Source organism: Xenopus laevis, chromosome 2S (genome assembly GCF_017654675.1).
Source record: "Xenopus laevis strain J_2021 chromosome 2S, Xenopus_laevis_v10.1, whole genome shotgun sequence".
Classification (NCBI taxonomy): Eukaryota; Metazoa; Chordata; class Amphibia; order Anura; family Pipidae; genus Xenopus; species Xenopus laevis.
The window spans coordinates 167,524,917-167,545,730 of NC_054374.1; the positions used below are offsets into that span (position 1 = coordinate 167,524,917).

The 20,814-nt window shown below is 43.6% G+C and overlaps 1 protein-coding gene across 2 annotated transcripts in view; it reads right to left on the reverse strand.

The window, feature by feature from the left end:
- nup98l.S (nuclear pore complex protein Nup98-Nup96-like S homeolog) overlaps positions 1-20,814 on the reverse strand; it is a 66,837-nt gene that overhangs the window by 24,402 nt on the left and 21,621 nt on the right. For both annotated transcript variants that reach the window (XM_041584670.1, XM_041584669.1), the window contains exons 10-18: positions 17,584-17,719; positions 13,874-13,966; positions 12,368-12,505; positions 12,085-12,221; positions 6,440-6,627; positions 4,015-4,125; positions 3,093-3,343; positions 2,848-2,961; positions 131-269 (exon numbers count right to left, since the gene is read on the reverse strand). In XM_041584670.1, the coding sequence (XP_041440604.1) occupies positions 131-269; positions 2,848-2,961; positions 3,093-3,343; positions 4,015-4,125; positions 6,440-6,627; positions 12,085-12,221; positions 12,368-12,505; positions 13,874-13,966; positions 17,584-17,719 (1,307 nt within the window). The remainder of the gene's footprint in view (positions 1-130; positions 270-2,847; positions 2,962-3,092; positions 3,344-4,014; positions 4,126-6,439; positions 6,628-12,084; positions 12,222-12,367; positions 12,506-13,873; positions 13,967-17,583; positions 17,720-20,814) is intronic.

Below are 20,814 nucleotides of genomic sequence, written 5' to 3' on the forward strand. Positions count from 1 at the left end.
ATACTGACTGCAACCCTACTGCCCAATTCTCATTCTATAGCAGCTGAAATGCCAAGCCTGAGAGTCACAAGAAGACCAACTGCAAATTGTCTTTCACCAAGTGCAGTCTAATGGCATTAAATGTTGTTACCTGTTCAAACCTTCACCAAGAGGGGGCTTGTTCTGGTCATCCACATACACAATAACCTCCTTCCTGCGGATGTGTACAATTGAATCAAGATCTAAATTGGTCAGATTAATGATTCCATCAAAGTATATTGATCCGAAACCTGAAATACATTCAACAGAAAATGTTTGTAAACACAATATTTAATATTCTGACAGATATAATTGGATACATTTTCAGTGATTTCAAAGTTTCTTTCACTCAAAGTATAACTGAAATTAAAAGCAGCAGGTGTCAGTCCCTTGGTATTATTTGCACTGCTGGTTCTGACTAAAATAAAGTTGCTAAAACCCAGAGTTAATCCAGCCAAGCCGGTTGCCATAATGCCTTTCATGTTGTGAGATTAACAAATCTGGGAAGCGGCACAATTTGAGCCCTGGTTATCCTGCCAGCGTATATATATTAGAAAGCCGTTTAGAATTATTTAGTATAGAATTATTTAGTATAGAATTGTTTTAGAAGGCAAAAATTCTACTTTTCTCTGGGGGGCAAAGGAGACCTATGGGGTAAGGCTCCATCATCCATAAGGCAGGACATGATGAGAAGGAAATCCAGGACTACTCCAGAGACTCACTGGCAGGTGCCCCTCAATTAATCAACGAGGTGACAGCCAGGGTAGGTTGCACGGTTCCTTTAAAGGAACAGTAACATCAAAAAATTAAACTATTTTAAAGTAATAAAAAATATAATGTACGGCTGTCCTGCACTGGTAAAACTGGTGTGTTTGGTTCAGAAACTCTACTATAGTTTATATAAACAAGCTGCTGTGTAGCCATGGGGGCAGCCATTCAAGCACAGGATACAAAGTAGATAACAGATAAGTACTACTATAATTTATATAAAGAAGCTGCTGTGTAGCCATGGGGGCAGCCATTCAAGCACAGGATACACAGTAGATAACAGATAAGTAATACTATAGTTTATATAAACATGCTGCTGTGTAGCCATGGGGGCAGCCATTCAAGCACAGGATACACAGTAGATAACAGATAAGTACTACTATAGTTTATATAAAGAAGCTGCTGTGTAGCCATGGGGGCAGCCATTCAAGCACAGGATACACAGTAGATAACAGATAAGTACTACTATAGTTTATATAAACAAGTTGCTGTGTAGCCATGGGGGCAGCCATTCAAGCACAGGATACACAGTAGATAACAGATAAGTACTACTATAGTTTATATAAACAAGCTGCTGTGTAGCAATGGAGACAGCCATATAAAGGATAAAAGGCTCAGCAGATAAGCTCTGTAGAACATAATGGTGTTATCTGTTATCCACTATTTAATCTATGCCATTTAGCCCTTTTTAAATTGCTGCCATTGTTACACAGAAGCTTATTTATATGCACTGTAGTAGTTTCTGAAGCAAACAGATGTGTTTTACAATGAAGAGCAACACTACATTATATTTTCATTACTTTAAAATGCTTTTATTTATTCATGTTACTGTTCCTTTAAACGTTAACCCTTATCCAGGACTGCTCTCTTCTACTTTAACCTACACTCTGCTGATGCACAAACATTTAAATTACAAGCATATACCACATCCAAGGAACAGTTATTTGAATTTTCTCTTCAGGAAAAGTGATTGCCCACCTGGATTGAATATACTACTGGTTTTATATATATATATAATACACAAAAGCCATGAATATCCTGTAAATTATATCCTTATAAACGGTGAGTTCTGATGTCATCAGTTATAAACGGTGAGTTCTGATGTCATTTCTGTCACATGACTCATTGAAATTTGTGTATTATAATAAATAAAGTACCCCCAGTTGTAAAATATGAGGATATTAGAAGTTACCTCGGAGTTCCATGACCTGTATAAAAACACTCGGCCTTCGGCCTCGTACTTTTATATGGTCATGAAACTCCTCGGTAACTTATAATATCCCTATATTTTACAAAAGGGGGTACTTTATTCACTATATAATACACAAAAGCCGTGAATATCTTGTAAATTATATCCTTATAAACGGTGAGTACTGATGTCATTTCTGTCACATGACTCACTGAAATTTGTGTATTATAATAAATAAAGTACCCCCAGTTGCAAAATATGAGGATATTAGAAGTTACCTCGGAGTTCCATGACCTGTATAAAAACACTCGGCCTCGTACTTTTATATGATCATGAAACTCCTCGGTAACTTATAATATCCTTATATTTTACAAGAGGGGGTACTTTATTCACTATATATTTATTCTTAAATTATTCACTGTGCTTCCTGGCTGGCCAGTGTTTTAGAGAATATATAATAAATTGTATTTTTAATATATTGGTTTTGCAATCCACCTTCTATCTGTTTTTTTTTTTTGTATATTGAATTTCATCCCCAATAGGACCTTGGGGATTGAAGGTGTGCAGTCCTGACCAGTATAATTACTTGTTTGTTTAATTACTTACACAAACATGTTATATCAGAGCAGGACAGCAGATCTCGATCCCAATTAAAGTCAATGTAAGGCCTAGGACACCTGCCCTCCCATTAATACTTTAGACAAGTGAGAGACTGAGAGCTGGAGTAAATACAAAATATCTTCGCAGGTTCCACAGGAATTTAACTACTGCCAGTTACAAGCAAGGAATTTTGTTAGTTCAGATAATACTTAAACTTTCTTAGCATGAAAAATAGCAATGTAATAGACAACTCGTAGCCAGTATATACAGACCTTCCCGCCCAATAGTGAAGCCATCGACTATACATTCCCCATTCTCATCCACACTTCTGGCCAATTCCTCCATGGATGGGATGGTGTAATAGCTGTCCCTCATTAGGGTAATTCCTACACAAAGAAAGTAGAAGTTAAAGTAAAACAGACCAAGCTGAGAAACCCATAGCAAATCCTATATTGGGCAATGTATTCAGCTATTTGGCTGCTAAAAGGTTTAAAATAAACAGCATGGCAGCTCATACCTGCAGGGTGGGGAGAAGCATCAAGAATTTCTGTATCTCGAAGAGAATCCTCATTAAAGGAGACATCGTTGCTGCTGTTCTCCAGTCCGATTCTCCCAGACTTGCGCATATTCAGTGCTACAATGGTGTCATCCATATTGTTAAACTGCTTTTTTTCCTGGCTTTGTGGGAGGGGCCTGGAGAAGGGGGATGGGTATGTAGTGGCTGCCTCTTCATCGTTTTCTTCATCAGCATGGTGGTTTTCAACAGATCTGAAATAAGTGTAAAAAGACTGTAGGAATGTCTAGAATATCTAGAAAGTGCTGTTTAGCAGCGCTGAAATAATCAAATTTAACTTCATTATCCCTCTCTCAGCATCAGTTTCTCTTCATTCTCTCTTCATGCAGCAGTTGGATGTCAGATATTCACTGACAGTTAGATCCAATATATCTTATAGGGGGGCTCCTTTTGCCTAGAAGATGTATTAGAGGTCACTCTATTAAACTCACCAGACATCATGTCTCTCTACATGCAGGATTTGTGCAAAATACAGCTAATAAATCTTCTAGAAAAGGAAGCCCCCTATAAGATATATTGGATCTAACTGTCAGTGAATATCTGACACCCAACTGCTGCATGAAGAGAGAATGAAGAGAAACAGATGCTGAGACAGGAATAGTGAAGATAAACTTGATTTCAGAAATAATGCAGAATTGCATTATGAATTCAGTGTGATGAAGCTTATATTAAATGATCATTTTCGTTATAGTTCCCCTTTAAGAACAGACAGCCTAATAGACACTACAGTGTAACACCATACCGAGTTTTTACATTACGGAGAGCATTTCACCATAAGTAAAAAAGTGAGAGTGCATAAAGAAGAGTAATATTAAACCCCCCAGAACAGGTTTATTAAATTTGTTTAAACTCTGGCATTTGTTACCTGTCTTGAGTCTCGGGAGTCGGTGGCACCACCTCATCCAAATCTTTGCTCTTTTGGGAAAATAGGCTGCTGTTCTTCAGGTACTTCAAGTCCAGTTGTTTTATGCTTTTCCTATGAACACATAAAAAGTAAATAACAATGGATGGATTCCTTTCCAAGCCCGAAATGGACCTACCTAGCGAGAGGTTGTCTGGAGAAACTCCGTGCCACATGGGCTACCTGGCTGGACTTACAAAATGTTTGATTGTGGAATATTCTTAAATCTGAACATTTATAATCTGTACCATAGCCTCCCTTCTCCATAAAATCTGAAAACAAGTCATAGAAATAGGTCTGTGGCTAAAAGGTAATGGCTGTTTCCATTCCTGAGCAATCTGCCATTTTAAAAAATAAGGGCCGCCCCCTGAGATCGTATGATTCACTGTGCACACGAACATATAAACAGGGAAAAAGCAGAAGAACATCAGCATTTACATTCATTTATTTTTAATTCCAAGATATTAAGGGATACATGTGCTGTTAATATGAATGAATTTAGTTACAACAGCGCCACCTGCTGGTCAGTTTCCCACCAGTCTGACCAGCAAGTAGTCAAGGAAGTTGTCAGGAGAAAGAAAGAGGCTGATGTTCTTCTGCTTAGGAAAGATGTGAGAAAGGTTTCTAATTTTATTCCTAAGCAGAAGAACATCAGCCTCTTTCTTTCTCCTGACAACTTCCTTGACTACTTGCTGGTCAGACTGGTGGGAAACTGACCAGCAGGTGGCGCTGTTGTAACAAAATTCATTTATATTAAAAGTACATGTATCAGGGCCACCATCAGGGGGGCACAGTTGTCCTGGGTCCTGCAGGTTTTTGTGTGATAGGGGGGCCCGGCCATGCTTCACTTACTACTTGATTTGCCGGGCCCCCTGCGGTCAGCCTGCTGCAACATTTAGAATAGAGAACGGGAGCTCTGGTGTGCCCTCATTGGCTGATTAAGTTTAAGTCCCGGTAAAGCTGTATAGGGATTGGCTGCCCCCCCCTTAAGAGCCAAACTTATGGGGGACTGGCAAGCAATTTTTTTTAATTTTGGGTGGGCTACTACAATTTTTTTCTTACTTAAAGGAGGGTCCTGACCACCAGTCAGCTTTTTGTAACTTGGGGGGGGGCAGGCCATACATTTTTTTTTAATTGCAGGGGGGGCCCCTGATCAATGGCTTTTTATAACTTGTGGGGGGCAGGCCAGCGATATTGTTTTATACTTGGGACAGGGGGAGGGAGCACCAATGGCTTTTTATAACTTGGGGGAGGCCCAGCAATCAATATTCTTTTACTTGCAGGGGGACCCTAATCTTCAATGGCTTTTTAGAACATGTGTCTGGGCGCTGGCCACCAATGGGTGTTACTGTTTTAGCTCTGATTTCTGTTTGGCTTTTTTACTGTGGGTGGATGAGATATGGGGTGGGGCTTGGGGGCTGGCGGGGACCAGGGGGCCCTGAAAATTTTGCCGTACAGGGCCCGTAATTTCAGAAGGCGGCCCTGACATGTATACCACAAGGCCATCAGCCAGATGTATAAGAATGTATGCAGCCCTTAATCAAACACCAGGTTTGAGGGCAACTGTGGCTTATATGTGCCACAAAGCTAACATTCCTTTTCTAAACAGATATCAGGAAAGACCCATAAAGTCTGCCCAAGTAAGTTATCTGATCCGTCATAGCCTCTATGTCCATGAATGAAATCTCAGCAAACCTGGAAGAAGAGGGTTTGTGCTCTCTCAAACACATGTACGATTGCCTTTACACAAATAGCAGCTAAACACAAGTCTGCAAGTAATACTGACCTGTGCATAATCAGCTCTATAGGGAACCTTTAAAAGAACAGTTCAGTATAGAAATGGGTAAATCGATAGGCTGTGCAAAATCAAATGTGCAAAATCAAATGTGTATTTATTATAGTTAGATAGGCAAAAATGTAATGTATAAAGGCTGGAGTGACTGGATGTGTAACATAATAGCCAGAACACTACTTCCTGCTTTGTTATAAGGGGGCCCACATGGGACATAACTGTTCAGCGAGTTTGCAACAGATCTTTAGCATTCAGCTCAGATTCAAAAGAAACTGTTATGTCCTATGTTGCCCCCTCAAGTACCTGATTGGTTACAGCCTGGTAACCAATCAGTGGAAAGCAAGAGAGCTGAAAAGCAGGAAGTAGTGTTCTGGCTATTATGTTACACATCCAGTCACTCCAGACTTTATACATTACATTTTTGTGTAACTAACTATATTAGATACATTTTTTATTTTGCACAGCCTATTTATTTACCCAGTTTTTTATTTTTATACTGTTCAGCAATTCCTTTAAAAGGGATAGGGATCTTTGATAACTGAATAAGAAAAAGACGGGCATATGGCGACAAGAAATGAAATAAAGCGGATGACTTACTTGGGCATGAACACACCACTGGACAGGACCGGCACATCATCATCCAAGGCATCAAAGAGTTGGTTTTTGGCTGCTCCACTGTACTGCAATGCTTTGGGACGTACTCTGGCTGCTGGGCGAGGAGTTAGCTTGTAGTGTGTGGGAGTCAATACAGCTTTCTGGGCAGCTGGGTTGGTGGGTTTCAAGAGCTATCGAAAAGTACACAGAGCAAAGTTAATGCAAAATATGGCTCCTACTTTTCAATTAAAAAAAAAACAAAACACCAAGAAAAGGAGATTTTGTGTACTCACCGTTAAATCTTTTTCTCTTCAGTCACTTGGGGGACACAGGGACAATGGGGTATAGCTAGTACCATTAGGAGGCAGGACACAACTACAAAAAAGACAACTGGCTCCTCCCCCACTGGCTATACCCCCAGCAGGCTGGAGAAGAGCTCAGTTTGTACCAAAGTCAACAGGATATGATATAACGCAATGAAAACTTTTCAAAAAAGCCAATAACTGCTAACAAGAAAAAAACGGTTAACTTGTCTGACGGAAGTGAAAAACCTCAACCCAGGGAGGGAAGCCCTGTGTCCCCCAAGTGACTGAAGAGAAAAAGATTTAACGGTGAGTACACAAAATCTCCTTTTCTCAAAGTCAGCTTGGGGGACACAGGGACAATGGGGACGTACCAAAGCTGTCCCCTAACAACCGGGTGGGAAAAAAGAGGTTTAATTGGTGTCAGCCAACGCGGCCTGAAGCACTTTTCTGCCGAAGCGAGTGTCAGATGCAGCAAAAGTTTCAAAATGATAGAATTTTGCAAATGAATGGACAGAGGTCCAAGTCGCTGCTTTGCATAGCTGGTCAGCTGATGCCTGGTTTCTGAAGGCCCAAGACGTACTCACACCCCTGGTCGAATGGGCCGTGACCCTGGACGGAGGTGAGCGACCCCGGGCTTTGTATGCGCCTTGTATAGCTTGTTTGATCCAGCGAGAAATGGATTGTTTGGTAGCCGATGCGCCTCGACGGGAGCCTGAGGGAAGTACCAGCAGGGAATCGGACTTGCGGAAGTCTTGAACTCTGAAGAGGTAAAACTTTAAGGCCCGCACTGGGTCCAGAGTGTGCAGTGCCCGTTCCTTCTGATTCGCTGGAGACGGGCAGAAGGAAGGAACCACGATCTCTTGGTTTATATGAAAATCCGAGACCACTTTAGGTAGGAAGGATGGAATGGTACGAAGGACCGCTCTGTCTTGATGGAAGACGAGGTAAGGCGACTTGTAGGAGAGAGCGCCGAGCTCAGAAACCCGTCTTGCTGTAGCAATAGCCAGGAGGAAAACAGTTTTCCAGGTCAGGAACTGAATGGGCACCGATCCCAGGGGTTCAAAGGGAGGAAGTTGAAGTGCCCGGAGCACTAACGTGAGGTCCCAGGTAGGTGCGGGAGCCCTGACAGGCGGAGTCACATGAGCCACTCCTTGCATGAAGGTTTTAACGTCAGGAAGCAGGGCAAGTCTTTTCTGGAACAGCACTGAGAGAGCTGAGATTTGAGATTTGAGGGAACCCAAAGACAGTCCTAGCGATAGGCCTTCCTGCAGGAACTCGAGTAAATAAGGTAGAGAAAATAGCCGGAAGCTAACCTTGCGAGTGAAACACCATTGGCGGTAGGTGGACCAGACCCTGTGATATGCCCTGGCTGAAACCGGTTTCCGAGCCGCACACATGGTGCGTGCCACGGCTCGAGAAAATCCCTTTTGAGTCAGAATCTTGGTCTCAAGAGCCACGCCGTCAAATTGAGGTAGGTCGGGTTTGGATGTAAAATCGGACCCTGAGTGAGAAGGTCTGGAAGAGGAGGCAGAGGCCACGGTTCTGCGACGGAGAGGTTGAGAAGGTCCGTGAACCAAGCTCGTCGAGGCCACCTCGGTGCTATGAGGATGAGGGTGGACCGTTCCCGCTGGAGCTTTCTGATCGTCCTGGGGATTAGCGGAGTGGGCGGAAAGGCATACGCCAGCTGAAAGGGCCAGTCGGCTGTCAGAGCGTTCGCGTTTAGGGCTAGTGGGTCTCTGTAACGAGCTAGGAAGTGTGGTACCTTTCTGTTGTGCCTGGTCGCCATGAGGTCCACCTCTGGAATGCCCCATCTTGAAGTTATCTCTTGAAATACTTCGTCCTTTAGTGACCACTCGCCTGGATCCAGGGATTGCCTGCTTAGGAAGTCGGCTTCCCAGTTCAGTAGTCCCGGTATGAAGATGGCGGACAGCTGTACGCTGTGAGCCTCGGCCCACTGGAATATGATTTTTATCTCGCTTAGAGCCGCCCTGCTCCTTGTGCCGCCCTGGTGGTTGATGTAGGCCACCGCCGTGGAGTTGTCCGACTGTATTTTCACCGCCTGCCCCGTGAGGGCCTGCTGCCAATGGATGAGGCCTAGGTGAATTGCGCGGATCTCGAGCAGATTGATCTGTAACTTCTTTTCGGTGAGGTTCCACTGCCCTTGGGCCGACCTGCCTTCGAGCACCGCTCCCCAGCCGAAGAGGCTCGCGTCGGTCGTGAGAATGCGCCAACTGGGGTCCCCGAGGCGCTTTCCCTTTGAGAGGTGAGTGGAGTTGAGCCACCACAGAAGGGACGTCCGAGTTTGAGGAGAGAGGATTATCTCTTGTAGTAAGGACTTCCGTCTCCAGGTGCTGAGGATGTTCCACTGGAGCTCCCGGAGATGAAATTGGGCGAAGGGGACCGGGAATATGAAGGTAAGCGTCTTTTATGTCGAGAGACATGAGGAATTGCCCTGGAGACATCGCTGCAATGACAGACCGGAGGGATTCCATTTTGAATTTCCTTGGACGAATGAGCTTGTTCAGTTCTTTTAAATCTAGGATCGGCCGGACTGAGCCGTCCTTTTTGGGGACTATGAACAGGTTTGAATAGTAGCCCCTTAAGTGTTCGTCCGGGGGGACGGGAGTAACCACTCCTGCTAGGAGAAGGTTGGAGATGGCCCTCTGAAAAGCTGCACGCTTGCCTGGTTCTTGAGGAAGTCTTGACATGAAGAATCGGTGAGGTGGGATAGATGAAAACTCTAGATGGTAGCCTCGAGTAACCACCTCGTGAATCCAGGTGTCCTGAACAAGAGATACCCACGTGTTTGCAAAGTGGGACAATCTCCCCCCTATAAAGTTCGGGGCGGGGAGTACGGCGTCATGCCGAAGTAGTCTTGTCGGTGGGCTTGGAGGAGTGCTTTCGGTTCTGCCAGGGAGTTCGATGTTTGTTGGCGAAACGCCCCTTGTTTGCAAAGGACTGTCTTGGAGGAGAGGATCTCGCGCTCTTGGTCTGAGAGCCACGAAAAAACCTGTTCTTCCGAAAGGAGGGACGTGCCTTGGGTTGGGGGAGAAGAGTGCTTTTGCCCCCGGTAGCTTGACTAATGATCTTGTCAAGATCAGGTCCGAAGAGAAGCTTCCCTTTGAAAGGGATGGAGGTCAGGGACTTCTTAGAGGATAGGTCCGCTGACCATAGTTTCATCCATAAGGATCTGCGGGCTGCCACCGAGAGAGCGGAGGCTCTGCTGATAGCTTGAGTGGCGTCGAGCGAGGCTTCACACATGTAGTCATTGGCTTCTTTGATTTGAGATGCCAGCTGTGCGAGTTCGTGACGTGGTGCTCCGTCTGAAATGGCGGTGATAAGAGTGTCAGACCAGGATTGAACAGCTCGGCTAACCCATGCCGTCGCTAGGACCGGCCTCAGCGAGGATCCGGAAGCTGCGAATGTTGAGCGTAGTAAACTCTCTAACTTTTTGTCCATAGAGTCCTTGAAGGAGGACGCGTCAGGGACTGGTAAGGCCGTGTTCTTAGAGAGGCGGGATACTGGGGCGTCCACGGATGGAGGAGCAGCCCATTTTTCAGTAAGTTCAGGTGGAAAAGGATACAACTTCAGGAAACGACGGTTTGTTTGAAAACGTCTCTCGGGTGTGTCCCACTCTTGTTGGATAATTTGTTCAAGCTGGTTGTGGGAAGGAAACATCGGTGAAGTCTTGTTGCGTCGCTTGAAGAGAGACTTGGAAGACTCCGCACGGACCTCCGGTTCCTGGAGGTGGAGGGTTTCTAGTACCGAGGAGATAAGGGAGTCCACGGTGTCAGAAGAGATTTTAGGATCATCGTGGTCCGAATCAGAAAAACATTCCCCGTCTGAATGATCCTGTTCATCCCCAGAATCAGGAGGTGAAAAAATCCTCGGTGGAGAATCGCTATCGTCTTCGGACGGGGAGGGGGCCCTGCGTTTGGAGGGTCTAGGTTTATGACTGTCAAGGCGAGAAAGCAATTTGTCTAGAGACTGTGCTAGTTTTGGAATGCCTGTGGCCAATTGGGCCGCCCACTCAGGTGTTGCCTGTACACGGCGTGGGGAGGCTTCGGGGCTGGATGCTAAGGGATCCCCCTGGGCAGCCTGATTCACCAGAGGTGGAGAAGGTGGTGAGGGTTCAGAAACCTGCTGTGGAGAGCACTGGTTGCATAGGGCTGATTTGTGCCCTGTGGGCAAATGTTTGCGGCATTTGGCACAAGACAGAAAAGTGACTAGGGCTGTGGTTGCCCCCCTAGAGAAGAGGTTGGCACTGGGTCCATCAGACATAGTGGAAAAATATATGGAATACCTGGGAGAATAACCCAGTAGAATATAGCCTGACACTTAGCTGAGCAGTAGGAGAGAATCGAGTTGTCAATTCTGCAGTGGTGCCTTGTGTCTCTGCTGCCAGAGTATGGTAGTCTGGGAGCAGCGTCTGTGCGTGGCTAATGCTGTGTGCGCGATCCAAAATGGCGGCCGCGAGTGTGAAGGGCGCGCTCAAGATCACGCGAGAGGCCAGGGACCGCGGGAATATACTTCCGCAATACCAAAATGGCGTCCGGCTAAACTGCGCCTACGGAGCGCATCCAACCGCGTCTGAGCGGCAAAGAGAGAGAGCTCTCTGCGGCTGGCGAGTCCCCTGTGTGTAGGAGACGCGACTGGAACCGCGTGTGTAGGAGGCCCCTGCGCTGATATCAGGGAATCCCTCCCTGCTCGCTGTGGCTGCCCCCAGAGATTTAGGGGAAACACGGCGTGGGAAAAAATCCCTCCCCTTACCTCTCCAATGAGTTTGTTAGGGGGTGAAGGGAATCCAATCTGCACTCCATAGTTAGGGGAGGGAGAAGGGAAGGGGGAGAGGGAGCCCACTGGGACTTACCTGTCCTGTAGACCGCTCTCCCAGTTCTGTCTGCCGGCCAGCCTGGTCTCCTCCTGTAAAGGGAGGAGAGGAATTGGCTGAGTGGTCTGTGTAAAACACCTGTGACCCCAGAGACAGATCCCACGTTGGAAGGTGCCAATGAGGTACTTTACACAGTGTAAAGGTTCAAGCAACCCCCTGGTGTCAGCAAGGCTGACTAGACAATAGGAATAAAATAAAAAATTCTTCTGTCCTAACCTCCTGAGGACACAACTAAAACTGAGCTCTTCTCCAGCCTGCTGGGGGTATAGCCAGTGGGGGAGGAGCCAGTTGTCTTTTTTGTAGTTGTGTCCTGCCTCCTAATGGTACTAGCTATACCCCATTGTCCCTGTGTCCCCCAAGCTGACTTTGAGAAAACAATTAGTTTTGATGTTACATCCCATTCTCCAAGCAGTTTTATTTATACGCACAAAACGTTGCATATTTGCCCTTACCTCCTCTTTCTTCTTTGGATCAGAGATGGGGTTCATGAACAGAGGGGAGTCCGGGAAGGGGGAATATCTAAGTGCATTGTATTGCTGCTGTAGGAACATCTGCTGTGCAGCTGAAGCATTGAAATCAGTCAGGGTTGCTGTGTGACATGTAGGAATCGGTATGGTAAAGAGACATGGTATGAGATATGATACAGTGGCAAACTAATGACAACAAAACAAGTCTAGGTGCTGGAAAGGTTACGTTTTCTCCTCCACTCAGATAAAATGACAGTTAAAGACTCACTCGCTGCAGCCTGTGGAGCTCCAAATAGGCCTGTTGAGGTGCTGTTAAACCCGGTACCACCAAACGCTCCTGTCCCAAGTGTACCAGTCAGTTTAGGCTGATTGCCCCCAAACAAAGATGTCTGGCCAGGGTTTAGCGCTACACAAAGAAAAGAAACATGTGAATCAATCATTCGTATCCTGAGGTTACACACTGCACTTATATAAGTCTTCTCTTGTCAAAATTTGGGTAAATATAGGAATCCTGCAAACACGATGCTCCAAAAAATGCAAAGCAGTCCCCACTGCAGTCTGTGGGAATCATGTGCAAGAAAAGACTGCATATACTCATTTCAGATGCAGTTGTTCTGGTTACTGCAGAAGAGAATGCAGCCATCTTTGTGTAATTGTACAGTTTCCATTCATTTAGTGCATCAGATAATATTAGGGGCCAACCTTTATGTGATGTCAGAGACACCTTGATCCTTAAAGGAGAACTCCCATTCACCCCTCCACGCTTCCTCCCTGCATAGTCCACTATTTAGAAAAGTGTCGCCTAAAGTCACACAGACCCAGTGGCCTCAGGTGCTTATTTTTAATTTCTGGCTTGGAGGCAAGTTTTGGTTGTATAAAAAACAGGTTTACAGACCGCCAGTCCACATAGGGCTACCAGGCAACACCAGGAACTTTTTTCATACTTGTGTTGCTCCTCAACTCTTTTTACATTTGAATGTGGCTCATGGAGTAAAAGGTTGGAGACCTCTGGATCTAAGGGAAACATCTTTAATATCTTATGGTTTCAGTGCACATTGACTCAAACTAGCCTTGAGGCACAGGGGGCTCGTCCAATGGGAAGTGCACTGAATTCAATATTCCATATAAAGTAAAACCATTAAAGGAAACTATACCCCCCAAACAATGAAGGTCTCTATAAAAAGATATTGCATAAAACAGCTCATATGTAAAATCCTGCTTCATGTAAATAAACCATTTTCATAATAATATACTTTTCTAGTAGTATGTGCCATTGGGTAATCATAAATAGAAAATTGCCATTTTAAAAATAAGGGCCGCCCCCTGAGATCGTATGATTCACTGTGCACACAAACATACCAACAAACCATACTTGTTAAGTCACATGAGCCAATTAACAGACAGAGTTGTGTCTTTTGCTTCCACACTTCTTCCTGTTACAGTTAGAGCTGCAGTATTTCTGGTCAGGTGATCTCTGAGGCAGCACACAGACCATCACAAAATGGTGGTTCAAGGCAAGAGATATATATTCCAGTTTTGTAAGATTCTTTAATATGCCACTGAATTTGATATAAACTATCTGTTGTCTAAGTAATCATTTGGGGGTATAGTTTTCCTTTAACATAAATCAATTAAGACCCCCGAAAACAGCAAACATAGCGAAAGAAAAATACACAAATTTCAACAGTTACATCTCAGTTTGGTCACTATAAAATAGCTGAATGCAATAAAATAAACATTAATAAGCACTATAATAAACAAAGATTCTGCCTACCTGTTCCAAAGCTTGTCCCAAGGCTGGGCCCGATGGTTCCCGTTGCTGGCTTATTGCCAAACAGGCCGGTTCCTGCGGTGTTCGAGCCAAACCCTTTAACACAAAACACAAACGGGTCACTTCCGTTACTTTAAACATTTAACTTCCAAATAGAATTTCTGAATGTTGCCAATAGCAGATCACAAATGTATTTAGTGTCAGTTTACAAGTAGACAAACTGTCAGGCAGCAGAGTGCTAAAGCCAGAAAAGATTAGGCTGCATGCTCTGGGCACTGGCATGTAGTTACTGGGTTTTGGAGCATGGAAAATATCTGGGTGAGCTTTTACTGAGAGGTCTTAAAGGAGAATTGAACTGTAAAGAAAAACCCTACCCCCATACCCATACATACATATATCAGTGTATGCCTGTTTTCCCCCCTTTCCATAAGGTTTAATAAAGCAAAATTTCAGCCAAATGAAATCCATGCCCCATAGTGTCCCAAGCATGGGGCTCGGCTACAGATGCAATTGCTTTTCCCAGACTAAGTGAAAGCATAAAATAACCAGATAAAGCAACAGGAAAGCTGAATGGCTTATGGGAAGGTTTGATAACAAAACAGAACCTTCTTCAGCAAAAGTAAACTGCCCTCCGGGATAATACACAGACCTTTTAGGATGCTGGACATTTACTGTATACTGGCCAGGCTTTAAGTTAACTGCAAATGAATCAGTATTACAAATGAGTGTCAGCTCAACACACCCAGGCTTGAAGTGCCTCTACCAGGATCATGGGTCTAAACAGCACCCAATGGTGGCAATTAACAGTAGAAGCCTCACTTTGAGCAATGCAAGCAGAACCTCTGGGGGATATCGAAACCCAAGCCTTAGTATGCAATATCAGAATAGCCTGAAGCCTCCATCACCAATTCCCTTCTCCCAAATAATACAGGTATGGGATCATTATCCGGAAACCCGTTAACCAGAAAGGTCCGAATTAGGGAAAGGTCGTCTCCCATAGACACCAACATCTACATTAAGGGCAGATTTTTCAGGCGTTGAATTGAAAATATGAATTTTCCAATTTTTTTTTTATGGTCAAAACTGTTAATTTTGATTATGGAGTTATTCACATTCCATTGGAGTTTTTTTTTTTAAAAATATAATAAATAGATTTTCGAGATTTATCATGCTCTGGCCTTTTAAAGGAAAACTATACCCTCGAACAATGTAGGTCTCTACAAAAAGATATTGCATAAAACAGCTCATGTGGAGAAACATGCTTCATGCAAATAAACCATTTGCATAATAAAACATTATTTTTCAGTAGAATGTGCCATTGGGTAATAAATAGAAAATTGCCATTTAAAAAAAAATAAGGGCCGCCCCCTGGGATTGTATGATTCACGGTGCACACAAACCATACTTGTTAGGTCACATGAGCCAATTAACAGACAGAGTTGTGTCTTTTGCTTCCACACTTCCTGTTACAGTTAGGGTAGAACTACACGGGCGGTTTGACATCCGATATCTTCCATTCCGACGCGAGGAATCACAGGCGTCACGTCGGATCTAAGGTAAGTAGGGATGCACTGAATCCAGGATTCGGCCTTTTTAGCAGGATTTGGATTTGGCTGAATTCTTCTGCCCAGCCCAGCCGAACCCAAATCCATTTGCATATGCAAATTAGGGGTGGAGAGGGGAATCGCGTGACTTTTTCTCAGAAAACAAGGAAGCAATAAATGTTTTTCCCTTTCCACCCTTAATTTGCAGGATTTGGTATTCGGCCAAAAAGGATTCGGGGTTTAACCGAATCAAAAGTAGTGTATTAGGTGCTACCCTAAAGCTAAGTAATAGAAATGTCAGACGTTGTTGCAGCGTGCATCCGACATGACTGTATGATGCAAACACTGCATGTTGCGTCGTAACCCGACCATGTCGAGTCAGATGCACGCTGCGACAACGTCCGAGATTACAGTTACTTACCTTAGATTTGGCGCATCAAACGCGTCGCGGTGGAATGAAAGGTATTGGATGTCAAAACACCCGTGTAGTTCTACCCTTTGAGTTGCAGTATTTCTGGTCAGGTGATCTCTGAGGCAGCACAGAGACCATCACAAAATGATGGCTCAAGACAAGAGATGTAAAAGGGCAATAATTACTTAAATATATATTCCAGTTTGGTGAGATTCTTTAATATGCCACTTCATTTGTTGTCCAAGCATTCATTTTGGGGGTATAGTTTTGCTTTAAGAACTCGAATTTGACTATTCACCACCTAAAACCTGCCGAATTGGGAGAATAGGAGAGGTCCAGGGATCATTTTAGATTTGTTTGCAGCCTTCTTGACATTCAAGCTTTTTTTTTTTTGGAGAAAAAACATAAATGGAACTTTTTAAATTTTTTTAATATTTTTAAAATAATCCATTTAATCAGTGTTTTAATCATTTACTTTTGTTTTTTTTAAACTAATTTTGTATATTTATGGGAGTTTAGGGGAGTTTTTAAAAACTCATGAATTCGAAATTCAACCTTTGATAAATGTGCCTCCAAAAGGTAGAGAGTGCCGAGGGAAAGAAAGCCAGGCAAATAAAAGAATGCAGGTACATAAATACATTATACGAGAATGAGAGATGAAAATGTAACCCTATATAGATTGTATTGGTTAGTTTATTTAGAAGAGAAAAGGCTAGAGAGCAAGAGTCACTTTAGAGTGTGAGAGGTGTTGAGATACACTGTGTATACCACACACTAAGCAAGCCTCACTCAGTTAGAAGGGATAGTGCAGCGATATCAGCTAAAGCATTTGATACAGTGTCACACAGAAGGTTACTGGTTAAATGAAGGAATGTTGGCCTGGAACATAGTATTTGTACCTGGATAGAGAACTGGCTAAAAGATAGACTACAAAGAGTGGTGGTAAATGGAACATTTTCTAATTGGACCAGTGTTGTTAGTGGAGTACCGCAGGGCTCTGTACTAGGTCCCTTGCTTTTCAACTTGTTTATTAATGACCTGGAGGTGCCATTGAAAGTACTGTTTCTATTTGTGCAGATGAGACTAAATTGTGCAGAACTATAGGTTCCATGCAGGATGCTGCCACTTTGCACAGTGATTTGTCTAAACTGGAAAACTGGGCAGCAAACTGGAAAATGAGGTTCAATGTTGATAAATGCAGGTTATGCACTTTGGCAAAAATAATATAAATGCAAGTTATACACTAAATGGCAGTGTGTTGGTAGTTTCCTTAAATGAGAAGGATCTTGGGGTCTTTGTAGATAACACGTTGTCTAATTCTGGGCAGTGTCATTCTGTGGCTACTAAAGCAAATAAAGTTCTTGTATAAAAAAGGGCATTAACTCAAGGGATGAAACATAATTGTGTCTCTTTATAGGTCCCTGGTGAGGCCTCATCTGGAGTATGGGGGCAGTTTTGGACTCCAGTCCTTAAGAGGGATATAAATGAGCTGGAGAGAGTGCAGAGACTAAGTGCAACTAAACTGGTTAGAGGGAGGGAAGAGTTAAATTATGAGGGGAGACTGACAAGGTTGGGGTTGTTTTCTCTGGGGGAAAAAAGTCGCTTGTGAGGGGACATGATTAGACTTTACAAGTACATTAGAGGACATTATAGACAAATAGCAGGGGACCTTTTTACCCATAAAGTGGATCACGTACCAAACTGGTATACACAGTGTAACGTTACAGATTACATCACGTTTGTTTTCTCATATGTACCAAAATTGGAAGCGTTTGTATTGGTTCCTAAAGTCAGGGTTGCTTTGTTACCAAAGAGCCCGCCAGTGGTAGTGCCAAATCCAGGGGCACTGGTCGTGGTCGTCCCAAAACCGGCAGGTTTGTTACCAAACAGGGTCTGGAAGCGGAAGAAAAAGACACAAGTTACATTTTTAAACTGTTTTAATTGCTACGCTGGGTCCACATATAGGAAATGCAACAACTGTACCTTAAAGTGATACGGACTATAAAAATAATACTTTTTAAAATATGAATGTACATTAAAAGTCACCTATAGGTCATGTGGATTGTTTATGTAAGTAATTGTTAGCTGAAGGTCCTAAACCTGACCGTTTCGTCAACCTGACTGTCCCATCTCAGCCTGTCCATTAAGAGTTTCTAATGCTAAACGACTCCTGCTGCACAAATATGGCCGCCCCTCATACAGGAACATGGGGCATCAGACAGGTAATGTAAAAGCATTGTGCAAATACTTTATGGCAAAGTTATAAGTAGCTTTCAAAGGCAATATTATGATAGATATAAAAAAGGTTAAAGGGATCCTGTCATCTGAAAACATGTTGTTTCCAAAACACATCAGTTAATAGTGCTCCTCCAGCAGAATTCTGCACTGAAATCCATTTCTCAAAAAAGACAAACAGATTTGTTTATATTCAATTTTGAAATCTGACATGGGGCTAGACATTTTGTCAATTTCCCAGCTGCCCCCGGTCATGTGACTTGTGCCTGCACTTTAGGAGAGAAATGCTTTCTGGCAGGCTGCTGTTTTTCCTTCTCAATGTAACTGAATGTGTCTCAGTGGGACCTGGATTTTACTATTGAGTGTTGTTCTTAGATCTACCAGGCAGCTGTTATCTTGTGTTAAGGAGCTGCTATCTTGTTATCTTCCCATTGTTCTGTTGTTTGGCTGCTGGGGGGGGAAAGGGAGGGGGTGATATCAGTCCAACTTGCAGTACAGCAGTAAAGAGTGATTGAAGTTTATCAGAGCACAAGTCACATGACCAGGGGCAGCTGGGAAATTGACAATATGTCTAGCCCCATGTCAGATTTCAAAATTGAATATAAAAAAATCTGTTTGCTCTTTTGAGAAATGGATTTCAGTGCAGAATTCTGCTGGAGCAGCACTATTAACTGATGTGTTTTGGGAAAAAACATGTTTTCCCATGACAGTATCCCTTTCATTTCTGGTGTCAGTATCTCTTTAAAGGAGAATTCAACAGATAACTAGAAAAACCCTACACTACGTGAACTTTGATCCCTAAATCTGCACCGAGGGGTAAGTAAAAAGCATGGGGCATTTCCCTGAGGGGGGGTTGACCTTTAAGTTAACTTTTAGTAGGTTATAGAATGGTTAATTCTAAGCAACTTTTCAATTGATTTTTTTTTTTTTGTAGTTTTAGCATTATTTGCCTTCTTTTTCTGACTGTTTCCAGCTTTTAAATGGGGGTCGCTGACTCCATCTAATAAATGCTCTGTAAGGCTACAAATGTTGCTACTTTTTATTCCTCAACTTTCTATTCAGGCCTCTCCTATTCATATTCCAGTCTCTTATTCAAATCAAAGCATGGTGGCTAATGGAATTTCAGATGGCTGAAATTACAAACTTGAGAGCTGCTGAATAAAAAGCTAAATAAGTCAAAAACCACAAATAATAAAAAATCAAAACCAATTGCAAATGGTCTCAGAATATCACCCTCTACATCATACTAACAGTTAATTTAAAGGTGAACAACCCCTTTAGCTGCACCACCCATTAAAAGCTACTGTTTTATTATTACACAGAAAAAGGAAATCGTTTTTTAAATTTGGATTTTCTCTAGTCGGCCCTCCTGTCAGTGCAGACGTAATGGGTTATGTTATCCTTCACCTCTGGAGGCAGGACAGAATTGTTGACTCCTGGCCCCTCCTCCTGTTATAAGGACTGGCTCCACCTTCTCTCCTCAGTTCTTTGTCCTGCCTCAGGAGGTTATGGACAGATATTTTCTGCTTCTCTATTTATTTATTTATTTTTCCTTTCTTTTACTAGCAGTTTACACCAATTAGGGCATGGTGATCGGTTCCCTTTTTGGTACAATTCTAAGCTGAGCGTTCTGTACGGCTCACACTGGCCATAGGTGACATGCAGAGCTGTCACAGGCACACAACCTATAGGGTATGCAGAGCTACCCGCTATCATTTTAGGTTGTTATCTGATTCTTGAGGCCTTCAGTGCAACACTGTCTGTACAGGGTAAGTATGCAAGTCGCATAGTCTGCAAGGGACTGGTGGTCAATGGACTCCCACTGCAGTGCTAATGGGTTAAGTACCTTGGCTGATGCGGTTAGATCCTTTGTGCATTCTTTCCATCGGATCCATGTGACCATCCGAGCGCTCATTGTGGGACAGTGGTGAAGGCCGGTTGCCTCGCAACAGACCACGCTGCTTGGGTGCGGTGGCTTTCTTCGCGTCGTCGGCGCACTGACGTCATCATTGTCAGCCGCATCTTCACTCTGCATCGCGGCGGCTCTTCGCGCCAAGGCATAGGCGATTTGAAGTCATCAGGCGCGGCCGCTCTTTTTCATTGCGGCTCACGCGTCAGCTCCAGTGTAGGCGCAAGTTCTCCTCTCCTGCATTATAAAGCAGGCAACGGTCAGCCTATCTATTCCGGTCACGGAAAGGATTAGAAACAAATCCTGCAGCCCTTTTTTTCGAGACATATTGCCCAGGGGTGAGTGTAAACCTCATTTTTGTTGGGACTCACTCTGCAAATATGGAGAAATCAGACTCTCTCACAGAGTTAAGGGCGGATATATAATCTGTTAAAAAGACAAAAAAACCTGAAAAACTACCAAAATGCAAAACCTGTAGACACTCATTAAGGAGATCAGAGAGAAATTATTGTTCTGACTGTAAAGCCAGCAAAGCTACAGACACTCAGGGACCACCTGTATTATCACCACAATATCCTCTGTCTCAACCACCTCCTGATCCAGTCAATACTGATAACGGGAGGGCACCACCTACTCCTATCCTGTCTCCATCACGTCCAACTACCCCATTGCAGGTCACAGGGGATGCCTCTCCACTTCCATCCTGGAATCAACCCGGTTCCTCCACTCCAGTTCCACCACAATTTGGGGATTTCTTACAATGGATAATGAAATCTGTTCAACCCTTTCCATCTACATCTTCTGAATATGCACAATCAGCTAACCAAAACAAAAAGCGTAAAGC